We start from the raw sequence: 18,675 nt of genomic DNA, 5'->3' as shown, positions 1-18,675 counted from the left end.
GTGAAGTAAGTCAGAAAGAGAAAAACAAATATCGTATATTAACGCGTGTATGTGGAACCTAGAAAAATGGTACAGATGAACCGGTTTGCAGAGCAGAAGTTGAGACACAGATGTAGAGAACAAATGTATGGACACCAAGGAGGGAAAACCGCGGTGGGGTGGGGATGGTGGTGTGCTGAATTGGGTGATTGGGATTGACATGTATACACTGATGTGTATAAAACTGATGACTAGTAAGAACCTGCAGTATAAAAAAACAAACAAAAAAACCCAACTAATACTAAACTTTCTTTCGGTATTTGTATGGAAATATGTTAATATAAATGTTTCAGACATTACATGAAATTTCTAAAAATCTTGTATGTTCTGGTATAATGTTATAAGTCATAATTCGTTATTACTTTAAAATGTATATCAGAAATAACTAAATTTCCTTGTCAATTGCATTATTATGAACTGTCATCAAATCTTTAACTGTGGTGATTTTTAAGTCTTTTGTCATCTACAGACAGTTCTGGGTGTACTCTGATGCTTTCGCAAAAATGTTCCTATAAAAGGGTTTCATCTTCAAGGAATTCACGGAAAAGACTGACAAGTACAGGTTTCTGGTAACTGACTATACTGCTGAACTGAATGAATAAGTATTTTCAGAACTCTAATGGAAAACTGATGAATTCATAAAAGTGCTAACAAAAGATCAAGATGAAAAAAAATTAATTACATGGGACTGAGTGACCTAATGAGGATGATTATAATTTTTGTGACTTTCTGTTTGAACAAAAGAAAAAAAAAATTCCACAAGGACTCAGAGGCATAAAATATACAAATCAATTCTCACTGCAAAGTAAAGGAGCTATTATAGTGGAGGATTACTGGACTGAATGTCAATATTATGACATAGTATGAGTGTGTTTAGTGTTTGGTAATTGCAATCATTGTTGCTTTTGTTGTGGTCATCCATTTACAATGCTTGGTGTCAGTTTATTTATCTCTTGTAAAAATAAAATAGTGTGTGTGTGTGAAAAAAAGAAAAAACGGGCAACTCAACAGAAAAGGGCCTATACAAGCAACTCATAATTGAGGAAATTCAGATGGTATATAAACATATGAAAAAGGGCTCTACTTTACTAGTAGTAGGGAAATTGCCAATTAAAACCACAATAAGATGTTAGTACACACCCAACAGATTGTCAAGCATTTTAAAGTGTGATGGAACTGTAAAAGGTGCACATTTATAGGAAACAGCTTGGCATTATCTAATGACATTAAGGATATGTACTCTCTATGACACAGAGGTGCAAATACATGTCTGTCTGAGCCATTCCTCAGGATAGGCTGGCTGCAGTTTAATCCATGCCAGTGCAGGGATTTCCCTAAGTAGTTCAGTTGGTGTATATATCCTGAACCTCAGTAATCTGACCATTGAAAGCCCATTTTTTAACATTCACATGCTAATAACAAGCACTAATTTTGCAACTGCAAAGACATTTTAAATGTTCATTATACAAATTAGCAAAGCCTCAAGTGTTTATCAGAGATAATATAGATGAACAACCAGAGTGAGGCCTTTCCAAACAAATGCTAGCTCACTGTCCTTGCTGTGGGAATTCTCAATTAGAAAACCTGTTGTCCTAGGTGTCAATTAAAATCAACCCACCGATGTTGGTCAAAAGGTACATACTTTCAGTTATGAATAAATTCTGAGAATCTAAAAAAAAAAAAAAAAAAAAGAAGAGGAATCAGGATAGAAAAGGAAACTGTGAAGAGCATGTTCAGGCTCAGATTTGCCGAGCCACTCTTCCACCCCCATCCCTAAGTACTATAAGTCAGCCTTTAAAGAGAAAAGGGGTCATTTTAAAGAAAACTGCTAAGTAAACAGTAGCATAGGCTGTATTGAGAATATGACAAAATTATGGAAGAGATTCAAACAAAGAACTTTTAGAAGTATTACTAGAATACATATACAACTGAATAACATAAGGCATTACAGAACTGTCCAACAAAAGATACAAGAAATAAGTACCACAATGATAAGAGAAAAGAAATCAATTCCAGTAAGGATGGTCAGGTACAATTGTCAAAGCAACTGAAATTTATTGGGCTGAGTCTTAATGATTGGACACAATAGGCTAAAGGCATTCTAGAGAAATCAAGTGGTAGGCAGGGGGGGGGCCTAAGCAAAAGTAGAGATATCCAAAGAGTAGTAAGAACACAGTGAAGCCATTTTAGAAAAAGATAAAGATTCTCAGCTCTTCATTTTCTTACACAGAAAAACTACCTATATTTATTTAGATACTTTTTTATATATTCTTAGGCAAATAATAAACATTACCTAGAATATGTTACTCCACTGTATATATGAAAATACAATTTTCAAAATTATGTATCTCTATAGAGCAATACCTTAAAATGCATTTAATTACTTTGATACTATCATAGCTCTAAGATACCTGAATAGTGGTGAACATCCTCATAGGTGTTTCACATTTATAACTCTCGTCAGGTATCCTAAAGCCATTTGGGATAAATAAAGCATTCTTACCGTCCTTATGCCCTCAGCTAAGATTTTTACTTCTGGCTTCGCAAATTCCAAACAAGCAAAATTAAAAAGAGAGTAACAGAGAAGAACAAATTAGCAAAGTCAGTAAATTAATCAAGGGAAAATTACATAGTTATAGGAAAATTGAAAAAGATTCTCATTTTTTATATCCTGGAATGGTTAATTCTTTAATACAAGAAACAATAAGCATTATTATCAGTCGCTTAATGTATTTTAGTTACTTTTTTAAAGTTTTATACTATAAAATAATTAATGCGCCCACAAGTTATTTTATGTACTAATTAATACTCTGAAGCAAATGGTACCATTTGCCTAAGTATCCACTAGAATGAAAGAAATCATTCTAATCCTAGCACAGCTCCAACTTGCCTTCTGACTTTGGGAATAACAGTATTCATTTCTCACCTATACAGTGAAGAAGCTGGGCCAGATGATATCTAAAGTTTCTGACAGTTCTAAATGTTACTGATGGTACACTACTTATATAGCTAATCCACATTCTTCTTTCAAAACTAAACTTCTTAAATCAGCATTTTCCCTAAAAATGGTGGGAAGTTTCCAAAATGTATTACATTTTAGAAAATTTTAAATTCACATGTATTACAAACTAGGAATTGAAAATAGTAGTTTTCTTATGAAGTCCTTTATTTCCTACCAATCATGTCCCTAAGAATATGGAAGTATTAATTAAAATTCAGAAATGTATAAAAACCTTAAGGAACAGTTATTGAAAAAAAGCTATAAAGAAATAATCTCTATTAGTAAATTGAAGCTTTGTATTAGGAAAAGATTTATTACAGTAAGAGTTAAGTGGATTATCTATTTTTTGATGATCCTCTGCAATCACAGTATTTAAAAATAAAACGACTTTACTCTGTATGATTCTACTACATAACTGCTAACTTTCCTGAATTTCCAAAACTTACATGCAATTACTTTCACATGCATCTCCAAGGAAAGGTTTCACTGACCATTGTAAACACTGATTTATTAAATAAAGTAGAAGTCCATGCTTTATAACTCAGCATTAAATTTCTCATAGAGAAATCAAGAAAAAATATTTCCTATCATAGATAGTTATCAACTGTCTTTGTTACCTCCCAAGTAACATTTCATTAAAGAAATCAAGTTAAGTGGGAGCTGTCTTTCTTTACAGATGATGCCTGTGCTTTGGCCATTCTTCGAACCAGTGCTTCTTGTCTTTTTCTCTGAATTTCTTCAGGAGAATACTTTCTATTTTTCTCTTCTTCCTCTAAAAATGAAACCAAATATAGATATTAGCTTTACAGACTATATAGTTGTTCTGAATAAATTTTAAGTTTTACTTTTTTATTACCCAGATTTGCTACATTGGTTTTGTTATTAAACTATACTTTACTAAATATAAGACTACAAGTACAGATACAGTACAGTACAAGGCTCTAGACCAAAATAAAATCAAGCACTGATCAATCTGTTTGATGCACTCTTTTCACAGTGAGATAAAATCCATTTGATTAAAACTTGTACATTTTGACTACCCAGCAAATAATTTTTGTGAACAATGACATCTAATTTATATAACCAATAAATGAATATATTTTAAAAACAAATTAGAATTTTAAATGTTATATAAATTGTAATAGAAAAGGAGTCAAAATATAATGGATTAAATTAGATACCAATACCTCAAAGAGTATATTTTTATACTATAAGATATCCTATGTTAATATTCCTACTCCTACTTTTTTCCCTCTATAGAACTCCAAGATTTTCATTTCAGCTATCCAGGAAAAATATTTTGGAGTAATAGACTGAAATCTATTATGTCAATAAACATGTAACTCACTGTCAGATATTATATTTTTATTCGGAAGATATATTTTCTACAAACATTGGAAAACTATTTCAAGAAGCAGCATATCTGAATAAAATTTTCAATATGAATGTCTTTTAATATATAAAATATGAAGCATTCTGATATATTCTTATGCAACACACTTTAGTGTATACTTCAGATAAGCCTACTATAAAATAAACAATGTTTTAAATTAGATAAATGAAAATGAGAAAGTTCTATTTTAATAACACATCCAATTCTGCCTCTACCAAAATTCTGACTTCTAATAAAATTAATTCCACAGTTAAGTCACTCTGGGCTAAAATATTAGATTATCTATGTAATGCTATAAAAATCAAACTTTAAAATTAGCAAAACTATTTTTTCATTTAAATAATGTTTTAAAATCAAGCCCATCATCCTAATACATATTTAAGTGACCGTGTATTGGTAAAACTGTTTATGTTGTAAAATCTACCTTTCAGAGAAGCAAATAAGAATTTGCAGCACTGTCAGCAGAGAAATATTATTTACACTGACATCTAGACAGAGGTTCAGAATTTAGTGGTTATGACATTTCTCTTGTTAACTAAGGTAGATATTTACTCAAAATATACCATCTTTCCTTCCTCAGTATAGTCAGAAATGAGAGAAGGTGTTCAGGGTAAGGGACACATATCTCAAACTCCCTGGATGATTCTGTTGCCTTTTATTTTCTAAGTCAATTATCTCACAGACTGTAGCTATTTTTTCTTAGAGAATAATACTAAAATGTACTTTAAAATTAGCTTGACTAATTTATCTATTATTTTAGTCTGAAAGCTGAGAAACACAAGAAACTTAGAATATACACACACACAATTTACATTCAGTTGACCATAAATTTGGAAGGAAAATAGGTTAATAGTCCATGATGGCAGAAAAGAACATAGCTCCCTAAAACTGGCCTTACAGCTGGTTTTGTGATATTAATAAAGTCTCATTAGGCAAATCTGATTTCAAGAGAGTCATTCATGTCTCCCATCAGCACTTCCTTTAACACAATCTGCAATGAAAATACATAGCAAGGTCTCAAACTATTGCGAGGTACAAAGCAAGAGTGGCTCTTTTTAATCTTAATCCCAAAGCAGGGGTCAGGAAACTTTTTTCTTCTGTAAAAGGCCAGAAAGTATGTTAACCTTTAAAAAGCATGTGATTTCTTGTTGCAATTGTTCAGTTCTGCCCTTGCAGCATGAAAACAGCAATGGACGATGCATATAAGTAAATGATGTGACTGTGTTCAAATAAAACTTTGTTTATGGACAATGAAGTATGAATTCCATATAGTTTTCAAAAGTCATGAAGTATTATACGTCTTTTGATTTTTTTCAACCACTTAAAATGTGAAAGTGGGACTTCCCTGATGGTGCAGTGGTTAAGAATCCGCTTGGCAATGCAACGAACACGGGTTCAATCCCTGGTCTGGGAAGATCCCACATGCTGTGGAGCAACTAAGCCCGTGCGCCACAACTACTGAGCCTACACATGCTGCGGAGCAACTAAGCCCGTGAGCCCCAACTACTGAGCCCACGCACCGCAAGTACTGAAGCCCACGCGCCCTAGAGCCCGTGCGCTGCAACTACTGGGCCTGCGTCCTGCAACTACTGAAGTCTGCACGCCTAGAGCCTGTGCTCTGCAATAACAGAAGCCAACCGCAATGAGAAGCCCGCACACCGCAACTTACAGGAGCCCCTGCTCACCGCAACTAGAGAAAGCCCGCTCGCAGCAATGAAGAACCAATGTGGCCAAAAATAAATAAATAAATAAAATGTGAAATTCATCTTAGTATGCTGGCTGTACAAAAGCAGGCTATATAGGCTGGATTTGGACAGGCCACAGTTAGCCAAGCCAGCTTAAAGCAATGAGGTAGTTAGAAGGGTTTTGTTTCAAAGATATTTCCTGGAGAGCAGCTTGCTATACCAAAGTAAGAGGAAATAGAAACAACAGAAAATATCAACAATGTTAATATTAATTAGAATATTAGGCACTATCAATAAACTTAACAGAAAAATTGTAAAGTAAACTGAAAGGCAGATTATCCATCCATTAAAAAAATGCAGATAAGACAGGAGACAGGAGTTTTGGAAAAACTCAAATATTCCAGAGAGATTTAGTTTTTAATGGAATTACAACTATAAGTAAATAAATTCATGTTGGAAGCATGCTTCAATTAATTATACTTATTTAAACATAAACTTAAATGTTTAAAACTATTATAGACTGACAACAATTTTAAAGCTTCAAAATATCTAGTTTGAGTGACAATGTAGAGAAGTATTCATTGTCAGTGTTGATAAAAATATAAATTGATGCGATTGGGGGGATGATCTGGAGATATCCATCAAAATTTAAAACATTCTGAACCTTACATAAATTTTCAGTAATTAACATACAATCACACAATTGTGTGTAAATTTATGTAGCATATTCACTGGAGGACTGTACTGCTGTTTATAATGCAAAAAACTGCAATCAAACTAAACCTCCATCAACAGAGAAACAGTTAAATAAATTATGGTACATCCATATAATGACATACTATGTAGTCACTCAAAGGACTAAAGCAAATCTATATGTACTAACAGGAAAAGATAGTTACAATGTATTAAGTGAAAGCAAAACCAAGTTGCCAGATAGTGTATACTATATAATTTCCCTGAGGAATGGTTGGAGGAAAGGAGAAATAGAGGACTTACCTTTTTACTTCAAATTAATCTATACTGTTTTCTTTATTTTTATAAAACTACATATTACTGTTACAATGTTTTTTTAAAGGGAAGGATCACTTAAATAGGGAAGTTGTAGCAATAATGCCAACAAAAGCATCATCTAAACAGAAAACAATCATGTTAAAAGAAACTAAAAACTCCCTTAACCATAGAAGCATTGATCTACATAATAAGTAAGAATCCTAATGTTTAGCCCCAAGTGAGGGAGACTGATTAAGGAAATCTATAATTACAAGCTAGCATAGTAAATGCTGTAACAGAAGTTAGCACTGGGTATTGCAGAAACCCAAAGAAAGCGAACCTTAATCATTCTGCGTGGTTAGAAACACACTGGGTTTTAAAGGATAAACAGAAAAGAGCCAGCAGATTTGGCGTAGGCATGTGGGGGCACTAGGTTTCTGGTGAAGTGCCCTGGGCATTAAGAAGCACATGTAGTTATGCCAGAAATATTCCCTTTTAAAAACTACTACAGTATCAGTGAATAACAGACTTTTCACATTATATTGCATGATGTTCATTCAAATACTTATTAAACATCTAACTGGCAGCTGCCGTGGTAGGCCTAGGTATTCACTGATCAGACAGACAGTTATCAATATTTCATTGCAAACTGTGATAAAAGAAATGAAGGAAATAAGAGAGATGACTGAAAATAACAAGGAAAGCATTTATAGACTGCTGAAGGAAGGCATCTGTGAGATAGTAATATCAATACTGAAACTGAGACCTAAGGATAAAAAAGCACCAACTGGACTTCCCTGGTGGCGCAGCGGTTAAGAATCCACCTACCAATGCAGGGGACACGGGTTCAAGCCCTGGTCCAGGAAGATCCCACATACCACGGAGCAACTAAGCTCACGCACCACAGCTACTGAGCCTGTGCTCTAGAGCCCGCAAGCCACAACTACTGAGCCCACACACCACAACTACTGAAGCTCATGTGCCTAGAGCCCATGCTCTGCAACAAGAGAAGCCACCACAATGAGAAGCCCATGCTCCGCAACAAAAAGTAGCCCCTGCTTGCCACAACTGGAGAAAGACCGCGTGCAACAATGAAGACCCAATTCAGCCACAAATAAATAAATAAATTTATTTTTTTAAAAAAAAGCACCAGCCAAAGGAGGGGTGGCAGTCACATGCTGGGAAGCAGTGTTAGCTGGGACTAGCAGTCAAAGCTCCTGAACTAGAAAAGAACTTACTCTGTTTGAGGAACTGAAGTACAGCTGGTGTAGCTGAAGCCTAATAGGTAAGGCAAAAAAAGAGGACAGGAAGGTTAAGGAGAGATAATCCAGGGCCTTGTAGATCACAGGGTAAGGTCTGGATTTATTTGAAATATGACGGACAGTGGCTGAAGGTTGTCTTTAAGCAGACAAATGCCATATTTGTTTTTTATTTTTTCTCGTTTTAAAAGATGATTCTGCTCTTTGGAGACTAGAATTGACAGGGAACAGGTAAAAGAACTGCAGTAGTCCAGTCAGGAAACATTGGCTTGCATAAGGGTGATAGCAGGAGACAGTGAGAAAAATGGACAGTTTTCAGATATATTTTTTGAGGTAGAAACAATGGAACCTGATAGAAAGAACTGGGGAAAAGAAGAACTGGAAAGAATCAAAGATCACAGGATGTACTGAGTAAGTAAATAACAACTCTAACCATCATAACTAACAGTTTTATATCAGATGGTATTCTAGCAAAGGCATTTAATTAGAATGCTCTAAATCTTCAAACATTGTTCACCTCAATATTCTGCTACACACAGGAGTAAGATTATTCAAATTTTAAAACAATGAGATATTTAGTGAACAAAGGAATCTTCACACAGTAATACATGAATCTATAAGTAAAATTTTCCAGGTAATAATTCAGAAAACATTCAACACATACTTATCGAGTGCCTACTATACACTAGTCACTGTATTAAATGTTGGCAAAGAATTCGATGCAGTCTTTTCAAAACATAAATCACCCAGTATTTGTATATTCCAGCATCATTATTTTTAAGAATCACTTTAAAACTTCCAGTTAAACATCATAGTTTTTAACTTGTATGTTATGCAAATTCAATAAAACAAATAACTAGTTTGGTTACTTTTCAAAGAAAATTATTTCATACATACCTTTTGAAGTTTGTTTCAAAGATTCAGAAAATTTCCCCAAAGACTGCTGTTGAACAGCCTTCCCACATAATGGGTTGACAGTTTTATTTTTCTGCAAACCCTGTGTGATTTTGGTACCAGAGATACTTCCTGTTATACAATTGTTATTAAACTGAGAAAGAATTTGAGAATTTTTTATCTTTGTAAACATGTACTTAGAAAATCTCACTGCTCTGTTAAGGTCACTCTGAGCTTCATCTGTTACAGTGCTATGCAATAGATGTGGAGTACTCAATTTCTTCTTATTAGCAGCAATTTCTGTACTCATGTGATCTGAACTCACATTCAAACTTGAACTTCCTGTAAGAATCGACTTGGAACTATTCACTTGTTTTGGAACATCAGTGTTATTCCAAGAGACATGTAGATTATTGATCTGACAATTTGAGTTCTTAGAATATATAGTCAAATTTGTCGTGGCACCTAAAAACCCCGGAGAATTTCCACAAATTTCCCTTTTCTCCATCTTCATTGATTTATTTATTTGTAAGCTATCTGTCAATGAAGATGTTTGCACTGAAACGCTGTTCAGATTCAAATGCTCTGATTGCACCAACGGACTTCCTTGTTTAGGTGTAGTAAACACGTTTTTGGCTCCGTGTTTAGAACTATTATTGATCCCAAATACACTTTCTGATGTCTTGCTGTCCACTCTAATGTCTTGCTCCTGAGTTAGTCTTTCAATATCATCACATGCTTGGTATAATAAATCATCATCTACATCATCTGCTTCCCAGGTATTCTCTAAGTGATGACAGGCTTTAACAATTTCATTGGTAAATGATGTATCATTCCAATCATCAAAGAAAGAACGAAGCTTTGATACATTAGTCTGATTTGGGTTACAAACACTGGTTTTATTGCCCAAAGTTGCAGAGCCTAAAGGCTCGACATTAGTAGGTGCCTTCAAAGACTGATTAAAAATGGACTTATTTTTTTGTTCATTAGAACATCCTGGGTTCAAAGTAGACTTTTTTTCAGAAGCATTTACGTTAGAAGTAAATTTAATATGAGTATCTTCATTTACTTTTGCCAGATTAGATGCAACTGCACAGTCTTGAATTTTGTCTTGAACAACAATTGTATTAAAAGATTTCTCCAATTTCATTTTATTTCCAGTGGATGAGAATTTATTTGGTTTATCATTCGGCTTTGGTGAAAATCTGTATTTTGCAGCATCTGTTAATTCACTGTTCCATGTCTTTGAAGGAAGATCTTGTAAAATTTTTGAATCCCTTAACCTGGTATCTAGACTTGTATTCATTCCCGACTTACTTTTACCATTTTTACTGTTAAAGGTACAAATTTCCTTTTGATCAGTAATCTGGGCTGTTTCAGGGGCAGCGAAAAGTTCAGACATTTCAATATTTTGCATAACAAAAGGTTCATTACTTAGTAAGTTTTCCCAATCATCCTCAAAATCACTGGTTGTAAATGTATCACTGTGCTTATTAAAAGCTCCTGGTTCCTTAGTACAGGAAGTCACATATGATTTTGTCATTCCAGGATTATCTACTTGATGAGAAAGTGATCCTTGGGTTTTATTTGGTAGTTTTTCAGTGACCAGAGTTTCATTAGTAATGATGTTCTCCTCTTTCAAAGCGTTTTTCTTTCCAAAGGTAGTACTACTGGTGCTCAAGAAAGCATCTGACAGATCTTGGCTTAACTGTCCACTACATTTCTGAGTAGAACCATCAAAAATGGCGATAAAGGCTGCTTCAGCATTTTGGTCAAATGGCTTCTGACTGCTGTTTTGATCATTTACCACAAATATCCTGTTTTCTTTCACTGGCTTCTTTATCATAGCATTATCTATTTCAGGAACTATATCATGTAGTAACTGCATCTGTACATTATCTCTGTAATTATTTAAAGTCTCTGCTTCTGAAATCATCTGGATAAGATCATGATTTCTCTTGTTTTGCTCTTGAATCACATCTAGCTCTTCCATATTTTTATCAAATTGCTTAGCCAATTTCATAAGTTCCTCCTCCTGATTTTGTGATTTTAACCTATTAAACAAATATTTTAAAAATTACAACGAAGTAAAGTTCTAAGTCATAAATATTCAGTTATTTAACATATTTTAATGTTAAAATTCAAAAGTTTTAGCACATACTGATATTATAATTATTTTAAGTCAAAATTTTACATGTCAAAATTAAGGAAAATAATTTATAACCATTTTGACATATTCACAAAACCAAAACAGAATATTAAAAATACTTACTTCACTGAATGTTAGAAAAACTGCCAAGTTTGAACTTACTTTGTGCAGCTGAGTTTTGCTCTTGATTTTCCTTTTGCTACACTAGGAGTGCAAGGAATAGCAGTTGCACCAATCCACACGCCCAGCATGGAGTCTGTTGTTGGTTTCTCATCCTTTGGCAGAAGGGGAAAAAAAAAAGAGGTGTAAAAGTACCAAAACCAACCAAACAAAAATCCACTTTAATTATGCTGAATTATTTTCTTAAAGCAATAATTTCTGGTAAGGTGATAGCTACTAAACAAACTCCAAAACAATGAGAAGATGGAGGACAGCACTAACAAGTTGCAAGAAGTGATCTATTTATGTTTCTGGGAATGAAAACACTCAGAATTGGGAATTCCTTATTTTCAAAAAAATTTTGTTTTTAAGAATTTAATTAATTAGGAAATGCATGTTCAATAGTAAGAGCACATCTTTTATCAAAAGAAAACTGAACAACTTATTTCAGTTGTCATAAGATATTCATAAAATAAACATTAGTATCAGAAATAAACCATGTAGCAGGAATCGTTAGTATTATGAATAAAGAGAGATACATATGGAGTTTTTTCTGTATCACCTGATTCTCCAAATTTTCCCTATCCCCATTATAACGCTTATCTAAAGTTGGGACAATCCATGTTGACCTTAATTGACAACACTTAGGTAGAATTAAGACAACTTAGAATTAAATCAGGACCAAGCTAGAGATAAGTGCAAGGTTAGAACTGATGCTATGAATGAGGGATAAGAACAAAAAGTAAGTAGAGAAAGCAGGTAAAGAAGCTTTACCAGTATTAAGGCTAGAAAAAAGCCATTTTAGTCCTGGATCTTTCTGCTATACCCTTCGGTCACTTGATCATGCATAAAATTAGAGAATAAATTTGTGTATTAGTTACAAACCAAACCAATAAATTAAACAAGTTAATCATTTTCTACTCTATTTTTATAGTACCTAGAATGAGCATAAACAAGCAACTATCACACAAATTAAAATAATCTTATCACTAGTTTATAGATTACTTGAAGGCAAGGACTATTTCTGATAGTTCAGCATCTAGCAAAATGCTGAGCATAAAGATGTCAGTTCATGTTTGTTCACTAGAAAGTTAGGTGAAAAGATACCTACAACTTGGTATTTCAAAATCCTCAATCAACAAGCAGTTTTCTTAGATGTCCAGTTGAACCTAGTAGATTTTAGCTTTGCAAAATACCCAAGAAAAGCAATAATTTTGATTCTAGATGCAATACATATTTTCCCTTTTGTTTCAACAATCTTGAATTTAGGGAAAAATAACATTCTTAATGATTTAATTATGGATACTTTTTGGTCCATTTACCAAGTAATTTTAAATACATTCCATTTTTAGAATATAAAAGTACAATAACTTTATACATCTAGTTATATATATACATGGGTCCTATGTGTTTTTTATAGTATTTTTTTATAGTATTTGTAAATGCTATATTTTTAAAATTTCCTCATCAATAATTACAATCCAGGTGCTGTAAAAGGTATCTAAGCACATATCCTAGAGTATACTGTGCAGAGTTGTAAAAATGATGGAAAAATATACACCATCTTCAAAAAACAACATTGTATAAAAAGTATCCCTGAAGAAAGCAAAATGACTGACCAATTAAAAGTGCAAATTTAAAAAAATGTCATCTCTGGAACTATTAAGGTGACTTAAATAATTATTTGAGGAGGATAACTCACCTAAAAATAAACAACATGAATACGTCATTCTGAGAAAATGACAAGTTCTTTAAAAGACCTTGATATTACCAAAGATTTACGTGCTTTAAAAGTGCTCAGTTGAAAATGGTGATATTTAAAAGCAACTAATTTCACTGTACTTTTTCTTATACACAAGTTACCACTTGCATACTGTTGCCATTTCTCTATGTGAGCTATTATTTCCAGCCCACTTAGGTAGAGTCCAATTATTTACTCAACTATCTTTTTATCACTATTGAGGCTGGCCAGCCCAAACACATTTTATTATGCTTCTTTCATGTGAAACCCACAATTAATGAAGATCTATTGTTAACTTATAAAGCAAGTAGTATATGGTATAAAGGCTATTTAACTAATGAACTGTATGTAAAATGCATTTCTATGACATACCAAACATGGAATGTAGAGCTAGTAGCAACAGAGTTGTTTTGACTGTGTTAGCTGTAATTCTGGATGTTTTATAGTTGCTAAGAAAAACTTTATTTCCTGTCTCCTCCACCTGGATGATGGTGATCCTTGCAACCACAGTTTGGGCCAGTGTCATCTATTCTTTATGGTCAACATATAGTCACTATCAAAGGGCATTTCAAGGAAAAATATTAAACTTCCTATGGAAAAGATACTAAGCAAAAAATTGGGTGTTTTCTGGATTTAAATGTTGCTAAATAAGAAAAAGAGAAAGGAAAGAGGTCCAGAACAGAGGTTGACCTAAACTTATACTTCCCTTACACTCAAGCATTACAAGAGCTGAAATAAATTTTTAAATACAGTTCTGTTATAGCAAATAATTTAACTATCATAATTAACTTTAACCTAGCATTTGTAGTGCTCTGTAGTTTACATAAATTTTTATCCAATTCAGTCATCATAATAATCCAAGAAAGAGAGCAATACAAGTAATAATTCTATTTTAATGGCTGAATGAACTACAGTTCTGAGAGTTTAAGGGACTTGCTTAGGGTCATCCAGCATAGGACGCAGACTGAGAACTAACTCCAAATCCAATGTTTTTTCCATTTTTATGTTTCTTGATGATATTATAAGCCAACAAGTATTAAGAAAAGCAGTTTCAATGAGGAAAAGGTGTGCTATAGACAGGAAAAAAAATACCCATCACCAAAAACTTAGAAGTTTAAACTTTTATTGTCTGATTCTACTCTTTTAGTAACTTGAAAAATGATACCATATATTGTTAAATAACATTAAAAACAAAATAAACACAAAGCTCTAGTTAAAAATCATCATTCTAAAAAAGTATATACATATGCTTAGGAAAATATATATTACCAATTTTAAATTATGGTCCTTTTTTCAAAACATGCATTTCAGTGGTAGAATAGGTAAAAATAATCTTTGCTGCTCTGTTTTTAAAAAAGAATTGAATAAGACAAAATATTTTTCACATAAATGAACTATTAAAAAAACTTAGTGGCATATTTTCACTGTTTTAAAATAAACTATAAAATACTGATATTTACCTGAGGAGCAATGCGATTAACAATATGTGAGATTTCATCACTATCTGTGGTGTAAATCCGCTTTTTTCTTCCTTTACCTAAAGAAACAAAGACATTTCTATAAATTAAAAACAAAAAACTAATTTTTAAAAATAGTGGTTACGTCTTAGAACACAATTTTAATTAGCATGGCTTAGATCACTATGCATTCTGACATTACACGCGTATCACAGAAACATGATCACTTAATATTCTCGAAAAACATTTGCTGTATAAAAGTTCCTGATGTGGATATCTGACTGAAATTCTACAGTTAAATCCTAATCATTAATCAAATATTCACCCAGATAAAAATGTTTTAACAAATTACCTAACTGTTTCGTCATTGGAGAATTCTGATCCCAAAAGATATCATTCTGTCCATCTGGATCATTAGGAGAACTGAAGGCAGATGACAATAAATCCATCTGCAGCATTCTCTTTGGTGTTTCATACATTTCTACATAAAATAAGATTAAAATAACAATTGTTGCATTTGAAAGCATTACTTTACTTCATAATACCCCAATGTTAAATACCAGCTTAGACTAAATTTTTTTTATAGTCCAATTATAAATTTCTTTCCCAGAGATGGTTATATTACTTTAGCCACAACTGAAATGTTTCACATAAAATCCCTGTAGTACTTCATAAGTTTGACATTGTAAATAGCAAGTATTTTAAGACAATCTAATAGCTCTATAAATGTACAATACTGTATAACCTAGTCATTCCATTCATTACCCCTGGAACTAGGAGGTTTTGGGAAGCACCTGTAATTCACAGATACATTTCAAAAATCAAAAGCATTTCAACAGAAACTTCAGAAAAAGTCTATGTTTAGCTTCTTTTTGCCAACTCTATCCAACTTACACTAATTACTTCAAAAAGCTTTAGTGAGCCATTTCTTGGTTTTGTCTAGTATCACTTTTTTTGTTTATTCTGCAATTGCTCTGTCAAACTAAAAACAAGTAAGGTAATAAAAGCTGTATTTTAAGAACATGCTCTAGTTAAGAGCTCTTATATGAGTTTCAATTCCTACCAGGACTTATTAGAAAAAATTGAACACCAAAAAGTGATCAGAATGAAATACTCAGAGGCCCTCGGTTTCCTACTATGAGGGACATTATACAAAGGAACTTCCGGTTTATTCATAATGAGTTGAGACATCACCAAGGCTTTGAGGATAGAGATAGCTATATATTCCAGACGGCCCCTTCTCTAAGTCAGATCAGGGCAAAAAGTTTAGGGGGAAATAATTCCCGTGGTAATAAGCAGAAGGCACAAGATATTATTTCTCCTCGCTCTGCCACTATTGATACCTGGAGGAGCAGCCTACAAATTAGCCTTCCTCCCTCCAACAGGTAAACCCCACAATCTATTCCTGTGGCAGGGACGACAAACGGTTGTCACGCCTAACGAGGCAGTGCTCACACTCGGGGATGAAAGCCCTGGGGGGGGGGGCGGGGTCGCGTTAATTTTGGACTCACAAGGGAGAAGCCCAGGGAAAGAAAACACAACTTCAGACTCCACTCCCACCTGCACCCGGGGTTTCCTGGTCACGAGCTGGCCTCTGAAGCTGCGGCGCCGAAGCCCAGGGAGACCCCGCTGCCCACGTCTCACCCTCGGGGTTACTTTTACTGCACGAAGCGGCTACTGGCGGCTGCTCTTGCTGCGGCAGAGGCCGGAGAGGCCTCTCTCCAGCCCCACAGGGCCCTGAACCGCGGGCCGACCTCAGCCGCCTCTTCCCCGTTTCGACCACCGAGCTGCATTCCTCAGTCGCCGCCGCTTTGCGCGGCGTGTTCTTCAGGCCAGGGCTGTCCCCATATTTCCTTCGCCGACTCATTGCGTAGGACGCCCTCCACCAGCCGCTTCTCCTTTCACATTTTGCAACGGGAGGAGTAAAGCAACGGAGCCACGGAACTACAAACCGGACCCCGCGCCAACGGCCGCCGCCATTTTGGCCGGTGGGACGCTCGTAAGAGGCGGGTTCTGATTGGCTGCGTCCGGACGAGGGGCGGGGCGGCCAGGATTCAAGCGGCGCGCTTCGGCAGCCCGCGCAGCGAACCTGCTCTACTCTGCTGGGATTCGTCAGGATAGGAACTGGTTGAAAGGGACAGCCGTCTGGCCACCATAGCTGAGAATGAGAGCATGCGACGTGGAAAGAATCCACTGGCATCTTTGTATTGAGTTTACTCGGATTCAGGTTCTTGTGGGGTTTAATATTTCGAAGAAGAGGAAATACAGATATAGATTAAGAAGGAAGGCATGAAACTTCTTTCATGGAGGATATGTGCATAGAAAATCAAAACATGTAGGAAAAGTTATTAAATTCATAAATTAACGGAGTTGCTGATATGAAGTCAATATTCGAAGATCAATCATGCTTCAATAGATTAATAATAAGTGTAACATTGACTTTTTAAAAAAATATGATTTATAGTAGCATACAAGGTATCAATTAACTAGGAATAGATTTAACCAGATTGCAATACCCCTACAGAGAGAATTATGAAATATTTTTGAAAGAAATCGAAGATCTAATAAATGGAGAATTATACTATGTGCATAGGTTGCAAGACTCAATATTGTTATGATGTGCTTCCCAAATTTATCTATAGATTCAATGCAAATCCATTCAAAATGGCAGTAGGTGTGTGTATCAATGTGTGTAATATGGCAAGTTTATTTTAAAATGAACATGGAAATGCAAAAGCCTAAAAACATCCAAGGAACTCTTGAAGATCTTCTGAAAAACAATAAAGTTGGATCTCTACCAGTTAAGACAGTGTGGCAATGGTGAAAGGATAGACAAATAGATGAAAGAAACAGAATAAATGGCTCAGACACAGATGTCTACATAAGTGTACAGTCGATTAAAACAAAGATGACCCTCCTGAGCAGTGTGAAAAGGACTTTTTGATAATAAATAGTGCTTAGTCAATTTGATATACACATGGAAAAAGAAACTTAATTTCTGCCTCAAACCATATCCTCAAATCAAATGCAAATTGATTATATATTGAATTGTAAAAGATAAAATAACATTCTATAAGATGGTATAAATTGTCTTCATTACAGAAAATGAATTTTAAATGGAACAAAAAGTCACCAACTATAAAGAAAATAATTATAAATGTGACTACATTAAATTCATAACTTAAGAACGTTCTGTCCAAAGACATTAAAGAGAATGAAAGGCAAGGCACAAATTGGGAGAAGATATTTACAATATGCAAAATTAAGGGCCCATATATAAAATATATGAAGAACAGATATAGATCACTAAGGAAATGATTCACCACTGTTAAGAAAAATGGGTCAGTTATAATACTTTAGCAGTCTCTGCAAAAGAAAATCAAAGTGATCAACAAACTTGTGAAGTTTGTTTGCTCAAAACTTGCTCAACCTCATTTGTAATGAGGAAAATGAAAATTAAAACCACAATATGATACTCTTTCACACCCATCAGAATAGCTAAAAATTAAAAAGACTGACAATAGGGGTATCAAGTAAGTAAAACAGTGATGAAACCACAGCCACAGCTAACCCAGAGCCAGAGGCCCCAATCAATGGGAACTGTCACGAAACTGCTGGTGAGGGTATGACTTGGTCCAACAGTTTGGAAAACGGGTTTTGATCTAGCAGTTCCACTCCTAGGACTATAACCAATGGAAATTCATGGACTTGTGCATCAAGATACATTTTATAAAAATGCTTTTAGCAGGTAAATTCAAAATTACCCTAAACTGGAAGCCAACCCAATACCATTCAGCAGTAGAGTGGGTAAATATATTGAGCTATATTTGCTCAACAAAATGCTACATAGTAATGAAAATGAAAAACTACAGCTCCTTTCAACAAGGAAAAAAAAAATCTCATAAACA

At 34.3% G+C, this 18,675-nt stretch overlaps 1 protein-coding gene across 1 annotated transcript; it reads right to left on the bottom strand.

Moving 5' to 3' along the window:
• Positions 1 to 438: 438 nt before the first annotated feature.
• Positions 439 to 16,982, bottom strand: ETAA1 (ETAA1 activator of ATR kinase). The gene is made up of 6 exons (XM_079940235.1): positions 16,328 to 16,982; positions 15,120 to 15,248; positions 14,771 to 14,847; positions 11,573 to 11,685; positions 9,265 to 11,315; positions 439 to 3,812 (listed from the first exon to the last, which is right to left on the bottom strand). The coding sequence occupies exons 1-6, from the start codon at positions 16,965 to 16,967 to the stop codon at positions 3,685 to 3,687; spliced, it is 3,138 nt and encodes a 1,045-aa protein (XP_079796361.1). The 5' UTR covers positions 16,968 to 16,982; the 3' UTR covers positions 439 to 3,684.
• Positions 16,983 to 18,675: the final 1,693 nt, after the last annotated feature.

The sequence above is a fragment of the Stenella coeruleoalba genome (genome assembly GCF_951394435.1).
Source record: "Stenella coeruleoalba genome assembly, chromosome: 13".
Lineage (NCBI taxonomy): Eukaryota > Metazoa > Chordata > Mammalia > Artiodactyla > Delphinidae > Stenella > Stenella coeruleoalba.
The sequence above is the reverse complement of the archived record's forward strand: the minus strand, read 5'-3'. Positions and strand labels throughout refer to the sequence as shown.

Bases quoted from the DNA above. Each gene is read 5' to 3' on its own strand.
- ETAA1 (XM_079940235.1), bottom strand. From the start codon at position 16,967: ATGCCAGTGGATTCTTTCCACGTCGCATGCTCTCATTCTCAGCTATGG. The intron at 15,249-16,327 runs GTGGGAGTGGAG...TATTTTATGTAG, and splicing joins CCAGGAAACCCCGGGTGCAG to AAATGTATGAAACACCAAAG. The intron at 11,686-14,770 runs GTAAATATCAGT...CTTCTGCCAAAG, and splicing joins TTAATCGCATTGCTCCTCAG to GATGAGAAACCAACAACAGA.